At 40.0% G+C, this 14,528-nt stretch overlaps 1 protein-coding gene across 1 annotated transcript in view; it reads right to left on the reverse strand.

The window, feature by feature from the left end:
- Window positions 1–1,556: 1,556 nt before the first annotated feature.
- pitpnc1a (phosphatidylinositol transfer protein cytoplasmic 1a) overlaps window positions 1,557–14,528 on the reverse strand; it is a 96,226-nt gene continuing 83,254 nt past the window's right edge. Inside the window, exons 5-8 of the mRNA XM_080443547.1 lie at window positions 14,206–14,301; window positions 12,592–12,747; window positions 11,907–11,970; window positions 1,557–5,363 (exon numbers count right to left, since the gene is read on the reverse strand). Coding sequence (XP_080299673.1) covers window positions 5,008–5,363; window positions 11,907–11,970; window positions 12,592–12,747; window positions 14,206–14,301 — 672 coding nt within the window. The 3' untranslated portion in view covers window positions 1,557–5,007. The remainder of the gene's footprint in view (window positions 5,364–11,906; window positions 11,971–12,591; window positions 12,748–14,205; window positions 14,302–14,528) is intronic.

Genomic DNA, 14,528 nt, shown 5'->3' on the forward strand with positions numbered 1-14,528 from the left:
ATGGCAAGCAAACATCAAAGCAGTAACCCTGTTAGAGCTTTCATTTCTACAGCTGTTACAAATTATTTTGTCCTGCAGGGTTAACCAAAGCAACAGGAAAATCAAAAGTGCACCGCTGTTATGAGGAGTGCATGGGAACTCAACTGAACTCAATATCCAAAAATAGATGATGAGGATTCAATATGACATTCAATGATCCATTTCAGTGACATTATGAATTAAGCCTGGTCTGAGCGGAGAAAACAAAACAATATTTAATACATGTCTCCAAAATTGTCCCTTAAAGATGAAACATTACACAATCCATGATATCACAATACATCTTGATATCTTTCTTATTTTTTTAACAAATTCATGTGACATCTTTATTGTAATTCGGAATGAAAACAATGTAAGAAAACCAGTACAAGCCACTAACTGCAGTATTTACAATCTAATATGTTACTCTTTCAACAAAATACAAGCGTGATGTTATACTATTGGATATTACATGATTTCATAGCCCATGATAGATGTCCCTGGATTTCTGTGTTATTGTTAAGAGAGATAGTCAACAGCAGAGATAGAAATATACATGATCTTATATTCAAACAGCAGGCCAATGTAACATGGCATATAACAGAAGGAATTAAGTCAGAACAAAAAGACCAAAGCTACCATTGGAAATAAATAGCTAGAGATACTGTATATATTTTTTAAATAACGGTTAGTGAAAATGCGTTGTACACAATTGTAACAATATTTGTGGGCTAGACAATCAGCTGGACTCTGTCCCTTCTACATGCTCTATTAGGTTATTGTGTTAAAGTGAAAGACATTGATCCAACAAAACTACATTTCATTCTGCTGTTGCGCAATCCTTAATTGTCAACTTGTGCAAAATGCATTTTAAAATGAGTCAATGGTATTACCAGGGAGAAAGCCTGTTTATCCTTCCTAAGATTTGCGTTCAGTCACAATACTTTGTTGATGAGCAAGTTTGGAATATTACCTGCACAAATATTCTTGACATAATTGCACCTTTTAAAATTAAAGGAGTAGTTCACCCCCCAAAAAATCGTACTTTCTATCAGTTACACACACCATGAAGCCTTGAATTCATGGAGATTGTTTTGTTTTTGTCGCATTCCTGAGCCAATAATTCAATGACCAGCGGAGTCTCTGGTAGGAGACTCAATTGACCTGCATTTGAGTCTCAAATTCGGTCATCAAATTATTGGCTTAGAAAAGCGACAAAAACAAAACAATGAATTCAAAGCTTCATGGGGTGTGTAACTGATAGAAAATAAGTAATCTTTTGGGTGAACTACTCCTTTAAATGTCTGTATTTATGTCTTAGATCCCCATGTAGGCTCTCTTAGTTGTTCCCAAAACTCATCTCGTCACCTTGGGTGATTGTGGTTTGGAATGCCCTGCATGCATGAGAATCTAAGGCTATAGCATAGTTGTGGCATCTTTTAAATCACTAATGAAAACATACATCAAGGCCTTTTCAAAGATGTTATTGCCTATATTAACCACGCTTATTTCCTTGCATACTTTCACGTTTGTCTCAATATGTTTATTGATTTTACCTTTGGATTTTGACTGACTGTTATTTTTCCCTTATGGCTGTAATTTATCTTGCTATTGTAAAGCACTTTGCACTTTGCCTTTCTGTTTCGAAAAGTGATTTATAAATGGTTTATTATTAACATTAATACAAAATGCAGCGTCAACACGCTATATATCCCTGTTACTTTGATGTGACTTGATAGGACAGAGTGAAGGATTTGATCAAGCAGTATAGGCGTGGCTATGTAAATCGGTGGCCTATTTCCATTATTTGTAAAAATGCATTAAAGCGATTAGTTCATTCTTGATTAAAAAACAAAATGACAGGTTAAGTGAAACACCAAAATGTGTTTTCATATCTGAAATATGTTCCGAGGGTTTGGCATAGACGATACACTTGTTGCATGCAAGAGGCACTGAGTCGAGAGAGTTTGTAGGGTCTTGCGACGTGCTTACATTTTCACACCAAACTCTGCTCCTCTATCGTACACAACTACAGCTTAATCTGTACTCCATCGCACGACACTGCCATACTACAGAGTGTAAATTAGGCATACTATGCTATGCATACTAAGCTTCCAGAGGTGGAATTCACTTTCTCCATACATTTGCATTACCAAATACACATCCAGCCATTTACAGTATCTACACATACACTTGACATATCATGTATGTTTGTGAGCATTCCATGCATCATATCAGAGCCCCTCCTTCGATAGATGTGATTGATAAAGAAAGAGGGGATTTTCCATTACAGAAATACGTGCTGTCCTCCTACGTCTGCTTCCCCGATAGGATTTCAGATAACAGCTAGCAGAACAAGCCAGGCACAAACACATTATGCTGCAAAGGATGTTCCTCTTTTAAACTCATTCTTCTAAGCCAAGGAAAAAATGCTGGCTTTAATATATAACCAACACTGGCAAGCAATATTATCAGCATGCCTGCGAACACAACACAATCAATGCACTGTGAAGAAAGGACAGCATAAGATCAGTTTGATGCAAGTGCCCTGTCCCCACCCAATGGAGTTTCCCTGTAGCCTTCAAACATTTCCAAGGAGCAGCCAGTGAGTACTTGAAAAGTCCCCCAAATGGCCATGTTCCTACACTTATCATTAGAACTCTTTGTTGATTTTATAAGATTGGGTTACATTTACATCACATGAAACACCCATCATTCTATACAGTTAACATTTATGTTAATTTGCTGTTGCAATTGCATCTCTGTCAAATTGGGTATGATAGCAATGATAAAGTTAATCGAACTCCTCAATGGTGTTGGGTTAACACTTCTCAATTGCCTAATTCCAGTGTAAATATATATATTAAATATTAGCCTATGGAAAACATACTATACTAAGTTTATATTAGGACTGTGTAATTACTCATTGAAAATATCCCATATGCATCATGTACTTCTGTATGAGTGACAACACAATGTAAGAGTGTGCAAATGTATTTGTTTGTGCTTATATTGCATTCTCACAGCTTTGTAAGTACATCATATATTTGGGAATTTCCCCCATTGTATTGTTGGGCACTTCCAATTCCTTTAAAATAGGCTACATATTACACAAGAGTAAGGCCATTTGAAATTTAGGTGATACACAGCGTAATGATGACGTGATATCATTACATTGTCATGACATAAAAAGCTTATATAACAGTAACTTAATCTAAAATGTTAACATGAAAATGTTCCATACGTGCTGATGTTGCGTAAACCCTCCAAATATTAAGTAGCCTGGTATTAGTTCCTGGGTTGTAACATCTGCGGAGGTGCAGTTAAGGGAGTAGAAGGTAAATGGTACAGTCCCTGTCTTCAGTGTGAGCTGGGCAAGCCTGATTTATACTTTCTGTACTTTTCGGTGCGTATAACACCTATGCACAGCTAAGTATAACTCAGGATGTGCAGAGTCAGGGAGACCTGAGGTGATTCTGTGATTGTACTGATCTGGTATTATATCTGTTGAAGGATCAAGTGATGTGAGAAGCATCTGAGGCCAGTTTGAATGGGATGTGCTGTCAGTTTGGCTGTTGTACTGACTGTTGTTGAAGGATCAGAAAGTGATGTGAGAAAGATCTGAGGCCAGTGTGAATGGGATGGGCCATCAGTTTGTGGCTGACATCGTAATGTAATGGGTACACACAGTAAAATGCTGATAGTATAAAAATGGACGTCTTTACACACCGGGAGCGTGATGATGCAAATATTTTACATCAAACTATTAATTTGGTGATGCCTTTTCATTGTTGATGCTTTTATTCACGGTGAAAAATCTACCCTCGTTTCGAAAAATAATTACTTCGCTTTATCGCAATTTAATATTTACTATCTGTGTAGACAAACAGCAGTATAAATTAATATAAAATAAACGCTCCTGGTGTGTAATGTTCTTAACACTCAGGACTTTACTGTGCATGGCTGTCTTTAAATGTGTTAGCATGTTTCCCTATCTAGCATACAACAGCTACGAAATAAGTTTGGATTGTTAATTGCGAATTTACTTTCACCTAATAACAGAAATGACTAGACTGGAAAGGCCCGTATGTCGTGACCTTTTATTTGATTTATTTTTAATAATTGGGGTAAGTGAGCTCTTTGGTGAGATAATCAGAATGTTATTATGTATTATAACCTTAAACCTTATGAATCAGTCACTGTGATTGATACATAATGTTACAACAATGTTAATACAAAATACATTGAAGCATGTACACAGGTTTTCACTGCCACACACGCGCTTTGCAAGTGGTTCGCTAGAGAGGAAGTTACGCTATATTCATTAAGATACCGCACATAATTATGAACAGATTTCTGTCACTCAAATTTCTCTGTAGTCTGTAAAGTCGGCTTGTGTCGGATTATGTTTTCTCACCAGTCAATAAAAAGTTTGAAATGTAAGTGTTGGGGTTTCGCTGTCTATACCCCACACTCATGGTCACTTATAATTTATATGACCAAATGAACACTGCTTAAAAGAGTGGCACAACAAAACGAGATATCTGATTGGTTAGATTTACCGGAAGAGGAAGTCAACCACCAACGTTGTGGCTGAGCCTACAGCTGCCTGGTCAGAGCGAAGGTTAGTGGAGAATAAAGACTGGTGTGGAGATTCTCGACCTTAGAAGTTTGTGTGTGTGTGTGTGTGTGTGTGTGTGTGTGTGTGTGTGTGTGTGTGTGTGTGTGTGTGTGTGTGTGTGTGTGTGTGTGTGTGTGTGTGCGTGTGTGTGTGTGTGTGTGTGTGTGTGTGTGTGTGTGTGTGTGTGTGTGTGTGTGTGTGTGTTGGTGTGTGTGTGAGAGAGGCCTGAATCCTGGGATATGGCTAGAGAACTTGGAAGGTCTGGGCACTGCTGTGTAGAGGTTAGACTAGTCTCATTGAGCTACTAAGACAATGGGCTAAGGAAAAAGGTAAAGAAGAAGGGAGGAAAGCATCCCATAAAGGCCTCGCTACTCCCCCTCTAACTGAGCGTCGTCGGAGTCGGCAGAAGGAGGCATGACTGACAGGAAGTGGTTTGACACGGGTGGGCTCAGGGACAAGCTTTTGGGGACACCAGTGGAGTCTGGGTCAGAGAGGGTCAGGGTTTCTGGGGCAGACTTCTTGCGAGGCCGGTCCTTGGAAACGGAGAGGAACTCGGGTGCGTCGGTGCTCATAGGGGTGGCAGGGGCACTGGCGGGACCAGTGAGGGTGCAAGAGGACAGGGGCGTGTCGGTGATGGAGATTGATGGGGGAAACATCCCGATCTTCTGGTTGGTGGCCTCCTGGATGGCGCGCTCAAACTCTCTCACCTCATCCATCGTCATGTCTGATTTGAAGAGAGATAGAAAGGGGCAACAATGAGAGAATGTCATAACCTTCATGCAGTAGGTAAAGGATGCCTATTAGAATATTACTCAAACGCATGCAGAATGCAACATTGCAAATAATACATTTCTTGCCATTGCCTTTAAATTAATGCAATTTTGGTGAATCATGAACATAAAACATTTGATTCTGATTAAAAAAATATTTGAATACCGCAAAACAAAGGGTATTTAAAATATGATATCATATAATTAAATATTCAAATATTTTTATAATCACATAATCAAATGTACAGGTTGGGCTGTGTCTCCCCCTTGCTGTTTTCTGTCGCCATTGAACCTTTTGCCGTCGCAATTAGAACTAATAACGCCATTTCAGGCGTTAAAGTTGGTACAGTTGAACATAAAATATCTTTATATGCTGACGATGTTTTGATCTACTTATCTGATCCGGCTGATTCGATTCCTCCTCTCTTTCAATGTCTACAGGAGTACAGTGCGGCTTCTGGATACAAAATAAACTTGACCAAGAGTGAGGTTCTACCTTTAAACGTGCAGGACTTGGATGTCAGGGCTCTTATTGCACCATTGAAGGTTTGCCCTCATGGTTTTAAATACTTGGGTATAAATATCAGAAAAAGCCACGACAAGGTACTTAAAGACAACTACTCGAGTCTCTTGGAGAGAGTCAAATTGGACACCCAGAGGTGGATTGATTTACCATTATCGCTAATTGGTAGGGTGCATACTGTCAAGATGAATATTCTGCCCAAGTTTATTTATCTATTCCAGTGTATCCCAATATCAGTTCCTAAGAAGTTCTTTAGTCAGCTCAACAAAACCGTCTCTGCCTTTTTATGGCGAAATAAAATTCCACGAGTAAAATTGAGTAGTCTACAGGCCCCCTATGATAGGGGAGGTCTTAATCTTCCTAATTTCAGGTGTTATTTCTTGGCCTCTCAGTTTCGACCTTTATGGATATGGTTACATTCAGAGAATAGTGAGGTCAGATGGCTGTCTTTAGAACAAAAGGAATTGGGCCTCACTCCTCTGAGGACTGTTCCTTTTTTGGGCTCGAAGAAGAACCTCTCTGTAATAACAAAGAATCCTATTGTGTTGTGCTCGTTTGAGGCATGGCAAGAATCGCACAAGTTATTGGGATTAGACATTTCTTATATGAGAAGGACTCCGTTAAGGGACAACCCTAACATACCTCGCCCTATTGCTGATGGTATTTTAAGGAGTTGGTTCGACAAAGGGATCAGGACTGTCGGGGACTTGTATAGTAATAACATATTTTCAAACTTTCAACAATTATCTTCTAAGTATAACTTGCCAAATCATAATCTTTTCAAATATCTCCAGATCAGACACTGGGTCAGAGAAAACTGTATAGATTTCCCGTCTATTCCTAATAAATCACCCCTGGAGGATCATATGTTCAGCACGTTGATCTCCTCCACTAAGGGGTTAATCTCTTCCATATACAATATATTAAATAGGAATCTTTTGATCTATAACAAAATATCCCTTAAACGCAAATGGGAAGCTGATTTGGAATGTACGTATGATGATGTTGATTGGCGAAACGTCTTAGAAAGAGCTCAGACAGTCCTGGTCTCCACGAAGCATAGACAAATGCAATTCAATATTTTTCACAGGACTTATTTTACTCCACTAAGGTTACATAAAATGGATGGAAATATTTCTGCCATGTGCCAGAGGTGCAAGATAAATGAGGGTGATTTGACTCATATGCTTTGGAACTGTCCATATTTGGTTGACTTTTGGAAGTTCATTATAACCACTGTTTCGGATGTCATAGAATCTGAGGTACCATTTGACCCCAGGATCTGGATATTGGGTGATGTCAGTTTAATTAATGTGAACTTTCATAAGAAATATTTTGTCTCACTTGCCAGCACGGCTGGAAAATTTTTTATCCTTGTCAATTGGAAATCTGAAAATTCTCCGTCACAAAAGCACTGGTTGAATGAACTTTCCTCTTATTGTACTCCTGAGAAGATCCTGTACAATGTAAGGAGAAAACCCGAGACTTATAACAAAATTTGGGGCTCCTTTCTCGATGTTTTGCCTTCATTAACTCCTCTTGGTTGAGGTTGTAAGTTGCTATTACTGCAAAGTTTGTTGTAGTCAATGATGTTTATTGTACCATTCCGGGGTGGGGGGTGGGTTTGGAGGGGAGGGTTGTTTTCTGTCTTTTTGTTTTTCCATTGTCTTTTTTCTTGTATAAAATGTAAAATGGATGGATGTACATTGTACTCTGTCAATAAACAAATCTTTAAAAAAAAAAAAAAATGTACAGGTTGGAAATCTCTATGGGAAAAATTCATCTGCTTTTAATCTGTGGTATCACAAAATGGCCGCCACTGCTATGCCCTATTCTTTTGTAGTTTTAGGCTTAATCAGATTTTAATGAAACAAAGTCTTGGCCGGGGACGCTGTGGGCACTGGGGGCGTGTCTTCTCCTCCGCGTCATCAGCGCCCATACCCTAGGTGGGGTTGGCGAAAGGGCCTACTCTGTGTGGAGTTTGCATGTTCTCCCCGTGTCTCCTAGGGTAGTTAATACCCTCACAAAAACATGTAGTAATCCTGGTCACTATACCGCCTCCCCCATGACAGCCGGGGCGCCTGATGGAGGGGAAGGGAACTGGTTGGAATAACGTGTTCCTTCCACGCGCTACGTCCAACCAGGGAAACTCCCCCCTGTCAGGTGACAAGAAGGTCAGTTGGCTCTCATGCCTGAAGGAAGCATGAGCTCGGCCCTGGCCTCCCTACTGTGGGGTGACAGGTGTAATACTGGTGTAGGGCTGGTGTAGTGCCCAGGATCACTTAGGAAATTGGCACCGGGTGAAAAAAATGGGTTACAAAAATCGCGGGATAAAAATTTAGAAAAAAAACACAAAGTCTTGGCTTTCATCATTTCAAAATATTGTTCAGATGAGAAGTATAGTTCTAGGACTCGAGGGAGTGTGGTGTCCGCCGTCGAGTAGTTCGGATATCCAGTTGTCCAGAACCGCCGATCCAACCAATATGCCCATATATGGGCATTCCAATATATGGGCATATACTGATGACATCAGGGATCTCCATCATATATAGCCATAAAAGGGACATGGACTGACAGATACAGCTATCGTCATATATGGGCATAAAAGGGACACAGACAGATGGGTACAACACTATGACTCAGACATATTGGTCGGCTCGGCTCAGTGTGAGGGCCGTGTAGCGGACCCAACTCTAGATATGACCCTGGTGTCGGGGGGGGGGGGGGACCGACTAGTCTCATATAGACAGACGATCGGAGATCTCCGCCTACTGAAATGTGTGGGGGAAAAATCTATTAAAAATGGGTACTTTAAAAACACAATATATCACATCCAGACAGAACACATTAAAACACATTTATAAGGAGAACCTCACTCGATGGTGAGGACTGATAAGGGTTAAATAAATAATACATATAAATGGTAGCAGGCTGGCTTCACTAGGCACACTACTATTTTGATGACACGGGTGAGAACTTTGAAACTTTGTCAGTCGAGAGGTAGTATGACATATGCTTAGTATGTGGAAAACAAAACGAATTGGACAGAACAAAATGACAGAGCAGGTCACGGCCGTTTGAGATATTGAATCCAACATTCTGTACATATTTCAAAGTTTCCCAGTCTACAGGTCTTTAATGGTTGGCTCCCTGCAAAATTAAACAACATAGGTCAGGGTGAGTGGATGTGTGTGCAGAGGGTTACGTGTGTGAATGCGGTCATGTCCGGGGGAGAGTTAAGTCAAATTCATACAGTTCAAACATGAGACAGTGGAGGGAGGGATGGAGCAAAAATAAACAATGAAAAGACACATACGCTGGCTTTGTCATGGATCTCTATGCCATCCAGTGAAGGTGGGGTTGTTGTGGAATGCTCTTGCTGCTCAGTGCAAACTTTAATGTTGGTTTTCTCATGCATTTTTCTCTCGTATTGCCGCACATCATCCAAAGTCATATCTGGAAGAGGAGGGGCAGGGGTCGGGGGGTGCAAGTAGGGTGTTAACTCCTCTTAAAATGTTCTCTATCATGGCAATCGAGATGAGAGGTGGAAAAGGGGCATTTTGGGGGGAGCGGGGTGAGCATAGCATTTCTGTCAGCTGATTAGTGCTTTCTATTTTAATGTTTGGAGGGATTGAACATAAAAGGTCAAAGGTCAAGCATTGGAGGTCACAGCACTAGCTTCCCATGACCCAGAGAGGTTAGAGGAGACAGCTAGTCAAACCCAAGCCATGTTAGGAGGATGGGAGGGCGGGAGGGAAGGAAAGAATTATGAGGTCCAATAATAAAGGTCAAGCATGAATAATCCAGACCCAAGAAAGAAATTGGATTGTTGGAAAGGGTATGAAAACACTATGTGAAATGGGGAACAAAATCATTCCAAAGGAAAATGCCTCCAAAAGAAGCCAGTGCGTCAGGATGTTAGGGGCGGCGGTTAGAAGAGCGCGTTAGGATGTTAGGGACGGCGGTTAGTGGTAGGGACTAGGGAGGAGCGTATCAGGACGTCAGGGACAGCGGTTGATAGAGAGGAAGAGAGTGGTAGAGAGCTGCTATCTGCATGCCCTACAGCTATGGAAAAATCTCTGTACCATGTGAAAGGGATACTGCACCATATGGTTGCTGGCAAGGCTATTTCTCTCATAACCAGACACACCAACAATCAGATAGACAGGCAGACAAAGCTTTCATGTTTCAGAGTGCATCAATGAAATATCCTGTCCTTTGTCACAGCCAAAGGTTTGGCAAGGTCTACATTACACAATCTGCTAACTGTCAGTAGGCATTTTCTAGGCATTTTCTTATGTTGTTTTTATTAAGTGCAATATGGAAAATAATCTCTCTCTCTCTCTCGCTAAGTGGAATGTGGACATCAATACTGTTTATCTGCTGTACTATGGAAAAGGCTTTTGTTTTGATCAGATAACAACATCAGATAACTTCACTACCTATTATTATATTAAATTATGTTACTTTTCCTCCACTGCACTGACTGAGGTTGCACAAAGTTCACCATAGTTTTTACTTTTGATATTGTTAAATCTGGTAATGTACAATTTATGGTCTTCCTTAGCTTTTTAGTATAATAGGTTGAAATCTCTTTTTCTTATTCTTGTTTACATTACTTTCTATATTTTGGTGCAATGACTTTGGAGCTACAAACAAGGTTTTGTTCCACCTGCAGTGAAATTAGCATGGATTTTTAATTATCACATTTGGTTGCACACATTTAGTAGTTTATGAGTGCATGACCATTTAAAGGTAGGGTAAGTGATATTTTTAAATAAGAGTTAAATAGCTCTATATTGTGATAGTAATCATGGTGTTTGTTCAGTAACAGGGGTCTCCCTTGTCTCTCCAGCTCTTTAGTAAACAGAAAATGCATTTCCAGGTTGGGATACCAATGTGATCCAATCAGGAGAGAGAATTCATACAGGATACAGGATAAACAAGTGAAATTGGAAGTAATGACACAAAGAAGTGTGCAGACACAATTGGACCTGGAACACTGTAAAATTGAAGATGATAAGTGGGTCATGATTGGCTATAATTGGCAACCCACCTGAAAAACTATTTTCTTTTCAAAGAGCTGCTGAGACAGGGAGACCCATGTTACTGAACAAACACTCTATAGCAATGACTACTATCACAATATAGAGCTATTTAACACTTATTTTAACCAAAACATCACCTACTAGGAGTGAAGGTCTTAAGAACAGTATGACCCTTATACACTCGTGTGCCTTGAAACATGAAAGAAGTCTTCAAAGATTACTTGAGAGTATAGTATGGAACAAATTTCGTTCCATGTGTTTTCACTGAAACAAACACAGCACACATCCTTGGTACAGCATTTGTTATTAGTGGGTTTTCACTGATAGGAGACAGGATGCTTAAAGCAGCGGTTTAAAAGGTTAGATGCAGTGATGGGGGTTGGAGGAAGATTGCATTCATTGTACACTGATTTCACATAATAGGTATTAGAGCATCATGGCAACACTTAACACAGCATCATCATCTATTCAAAAATAGTGCAACAAAAAAACATTTGTAACTACATCAATTTGTTAATACTTTATAATATAAAGCAGGTATGGAGGTAAGGAATCCTACATTATGCTAAGACAAGCTATTATTATTAGTGTAAAAATCATGTCTGTGAACAGTCAGTTGAATTATATAATTAATGTATTCTATACACTACTGTATGTACTGTATGCTAAATTTATGTAGTGACACATATACATTAAATTAATGCCAGTTTCTAGGGCATATATTGTAGTGAGTTAAGTCTAATACATACTTAATTGCATGACCGTGCCTCTAAGGGGAAATAACCAATTTTCTGAAAAATTTGTTATTTTCTTTGAGAGACACAGCCGTGTAGGCCTACAGTATACATGCACCGTTAGTAGGAGTAAGCATTTTGCAGCAGGGTGTGAAATAATCCATGGATGGACAACAGGCCTGTCAGACCTACCAATCCACTCGTCCACCCAGGCAAAGGCCTGCCGGTGTCCCAGTAACAGCACGTCTCGAATCACCTGCAACAAAACATAGTAGGGCAAGTCACAAAACAGTGCAGTATCTACTGTATAATCACTTTGAAAGAATGTGACTGTTCTTCAAGCAGTGGAAGTTTCATTTTGTAATAATGGTGACTTATTTGAAGGTGTGCCGCATAAAAAGCCATTCCGAACGATAAGGGAAATCTGGTGATAAATAATTTTAGTAATATAAACCAGCATTATCAATAATATTTCATTAATTTTAAAGATATTTTTTGCGGCTTTAATTGACAGTGTACAGTGGAGATGGAGAGGAAACAGGGACAGAGATATGGGGAGAGACATGCAGCAAAGATTGTCGGGAACAGGACTCAAACCCGCGATGCGCTGTCAGGCTAAATTAGAGCCTAAGTGCCCGGACCGCAAGGCCAGCAATCCAGGTCTCATTTATTTTGTGGAGAAAAACAAACACAATATGATAGAACTTAAGCGCAACAAAGAGATACCTTAAAGTACAGTAAATGCCTTACATTTCTTTGTAGCAAAGATTTATCAGCTTGGGCATATTGCAAACTGACAGACAAACAAACCACACTCAACAAAGTCATGTTATCATGGAGGTCACTTGTTCATCAGGGAGCAGCTCTGGGAACAAACCTTGTGGACAAACTGCTCCACACGAGTCTGCAGGCCCCAGACCTCGAACTTGACAGTGACCAGTTTGTAGGAACACATGATGGGGTCCTGGCTGTCCCTCCACCCCTCTTGGAGAATCCCTCGAGATGTCTTCTCTGATTTAAAATACCTCAGGTCCTGGCAAAAATGACAACAGACACACACACCAAACCAAACATTCAGGCAGCAATAATTATGCCAAACTCTTTCAGCTCACCAGATGAAATAACCCTTACATTTTGATGCATGGCTTAAAGGACGACTTCACCGCTTTTCAACCTATCTTCATATAATAGGTCCTCACTAATACTCATGATAAAATGGTAAAAAAAAAATCTACTCGGTTTGTGTCTCAGAGGAGGGCTGTGGACAGTTCAGAGTCCCGTCTACCAGTGACATCATCAATGGGGAATCCAAGCTAATAGAAACTGCAGGCTTTCTATTCCTGGAAACTTGCAATGCAATAAAAGAAGCCATTGTTCTCGTGTTAATACAAATCTAAATAAAAAATGTGAAATCTTGTTGGAAAAAAAAATCATGCCTAACGATGATGTCACTGGTAGACAGGTTTCTGGACTGTCCACAGCCCTCCTATGAGACACAGACCAAGTAGAAAAAAATTGTACCATTTTATCATGAGTATTAGTGAGGACCAATTATATGAAGATAGGTTGAAAAGCGGTGAAGTCGTCCTTTAACAGTGATTTTAAATAACATTCACATTAGACCCCCTTGTCTCTGGAGAATATCTATTCAGTCTCATTAAAGCTCAGGCAATCTATTATCAAAAAGCACTATAGATAATTACCAACTCTCTCATTCTACAGTCTAACTATCTAAGTATAATCACCCTTTGAAATAATGGCAGAATGCTAAATGTACACAGTACTGTACAGTGCTGCTGGGTCGACGGCAAGAGATTATATTTTGATGACCACCCCCCTACCCCCAGATCGTGGGTGTGTAAATGTAATTTAAAATAAAATGTAGTACATCATCTTCTTATTTTGCACCCCCACACATTTAAGGCCTGATCCAACCGTACAACCCCTACCGCTCACTTAGAGCAGTTAACACAGGAGGGCTGTCTGAGCCTCCCCTAAAACACAGAGGACAACGCTCCACACATTCTAGACTCTTCTCCCTCCAGGCTCCCAAACTGTGTTATAAACTCCCCATTGCAGTCAGAACTGCAGTGCAGACTCACTCTTACATTTCCACCGTAAATCTGAAGACTCACCCCTTCACACACTAGCACTTCACTCTTCCTGAACCCCTTCTTGCCACCTTCTCTCTCGATTGAAGCTAGCGACTGACAAAGATATGGCCACTATGCAGACATATCTTGGTCACTCTTCTTAGGTTTGTTTTTCTTAACCACAAATGTTAAAAAATGTAACTTAGATGCTATTTAAATTATGTTATTTAGACAGATACTAAATTCATGGTTTACCTGGTATCCTAGTTTCTTGAGGCACAACACTGTCTCTCTGCATTCTATGTACTATATGATTATTTACCTTGCTTATAGTAAGTCACTCTGGATGAGAGCGACTTACACACATCACTTGATATACACACACCACAAACACTCACCTCAGACTCTTTATAGTAGCGCTCAGGGATCTCATCGTAGGCAATGTCCACGAAGCACACCTCTCTCTCCTGGTCCTTGAGCTCACTGTCAAAGATCTGCACACAAAATCAAGACTTGCTCATCCCAGTTTATCTGTGTCCATGCTGCCATTCTCTACGCGGTACAATGTCCTACATCAGCCTGTAGGATGGCTTAATCGAGCTGATTAATACATGAAACACCACAGTTTGGAGTATATCAAGTACCTTTATTTATTATTATTATATTTTAATTGATTTCTGTTCTAGTTTGGAAAGCACAGCAATTATTCTGTGGTTTCCTA

This window comes from Gymnoscopelus braueri (genome assembly GCF_963280865.1).
Source record: "Gymnoscopelus braueri genome assembly, chromosome: 2".
Classification (NCBI taxonomy): Eukaryota; Metazoa; Chordata; class Actinopteri; order Myctophiformes; family Myctophidae; genus Gymnoscopelus; species Gymnoscopelus braueri.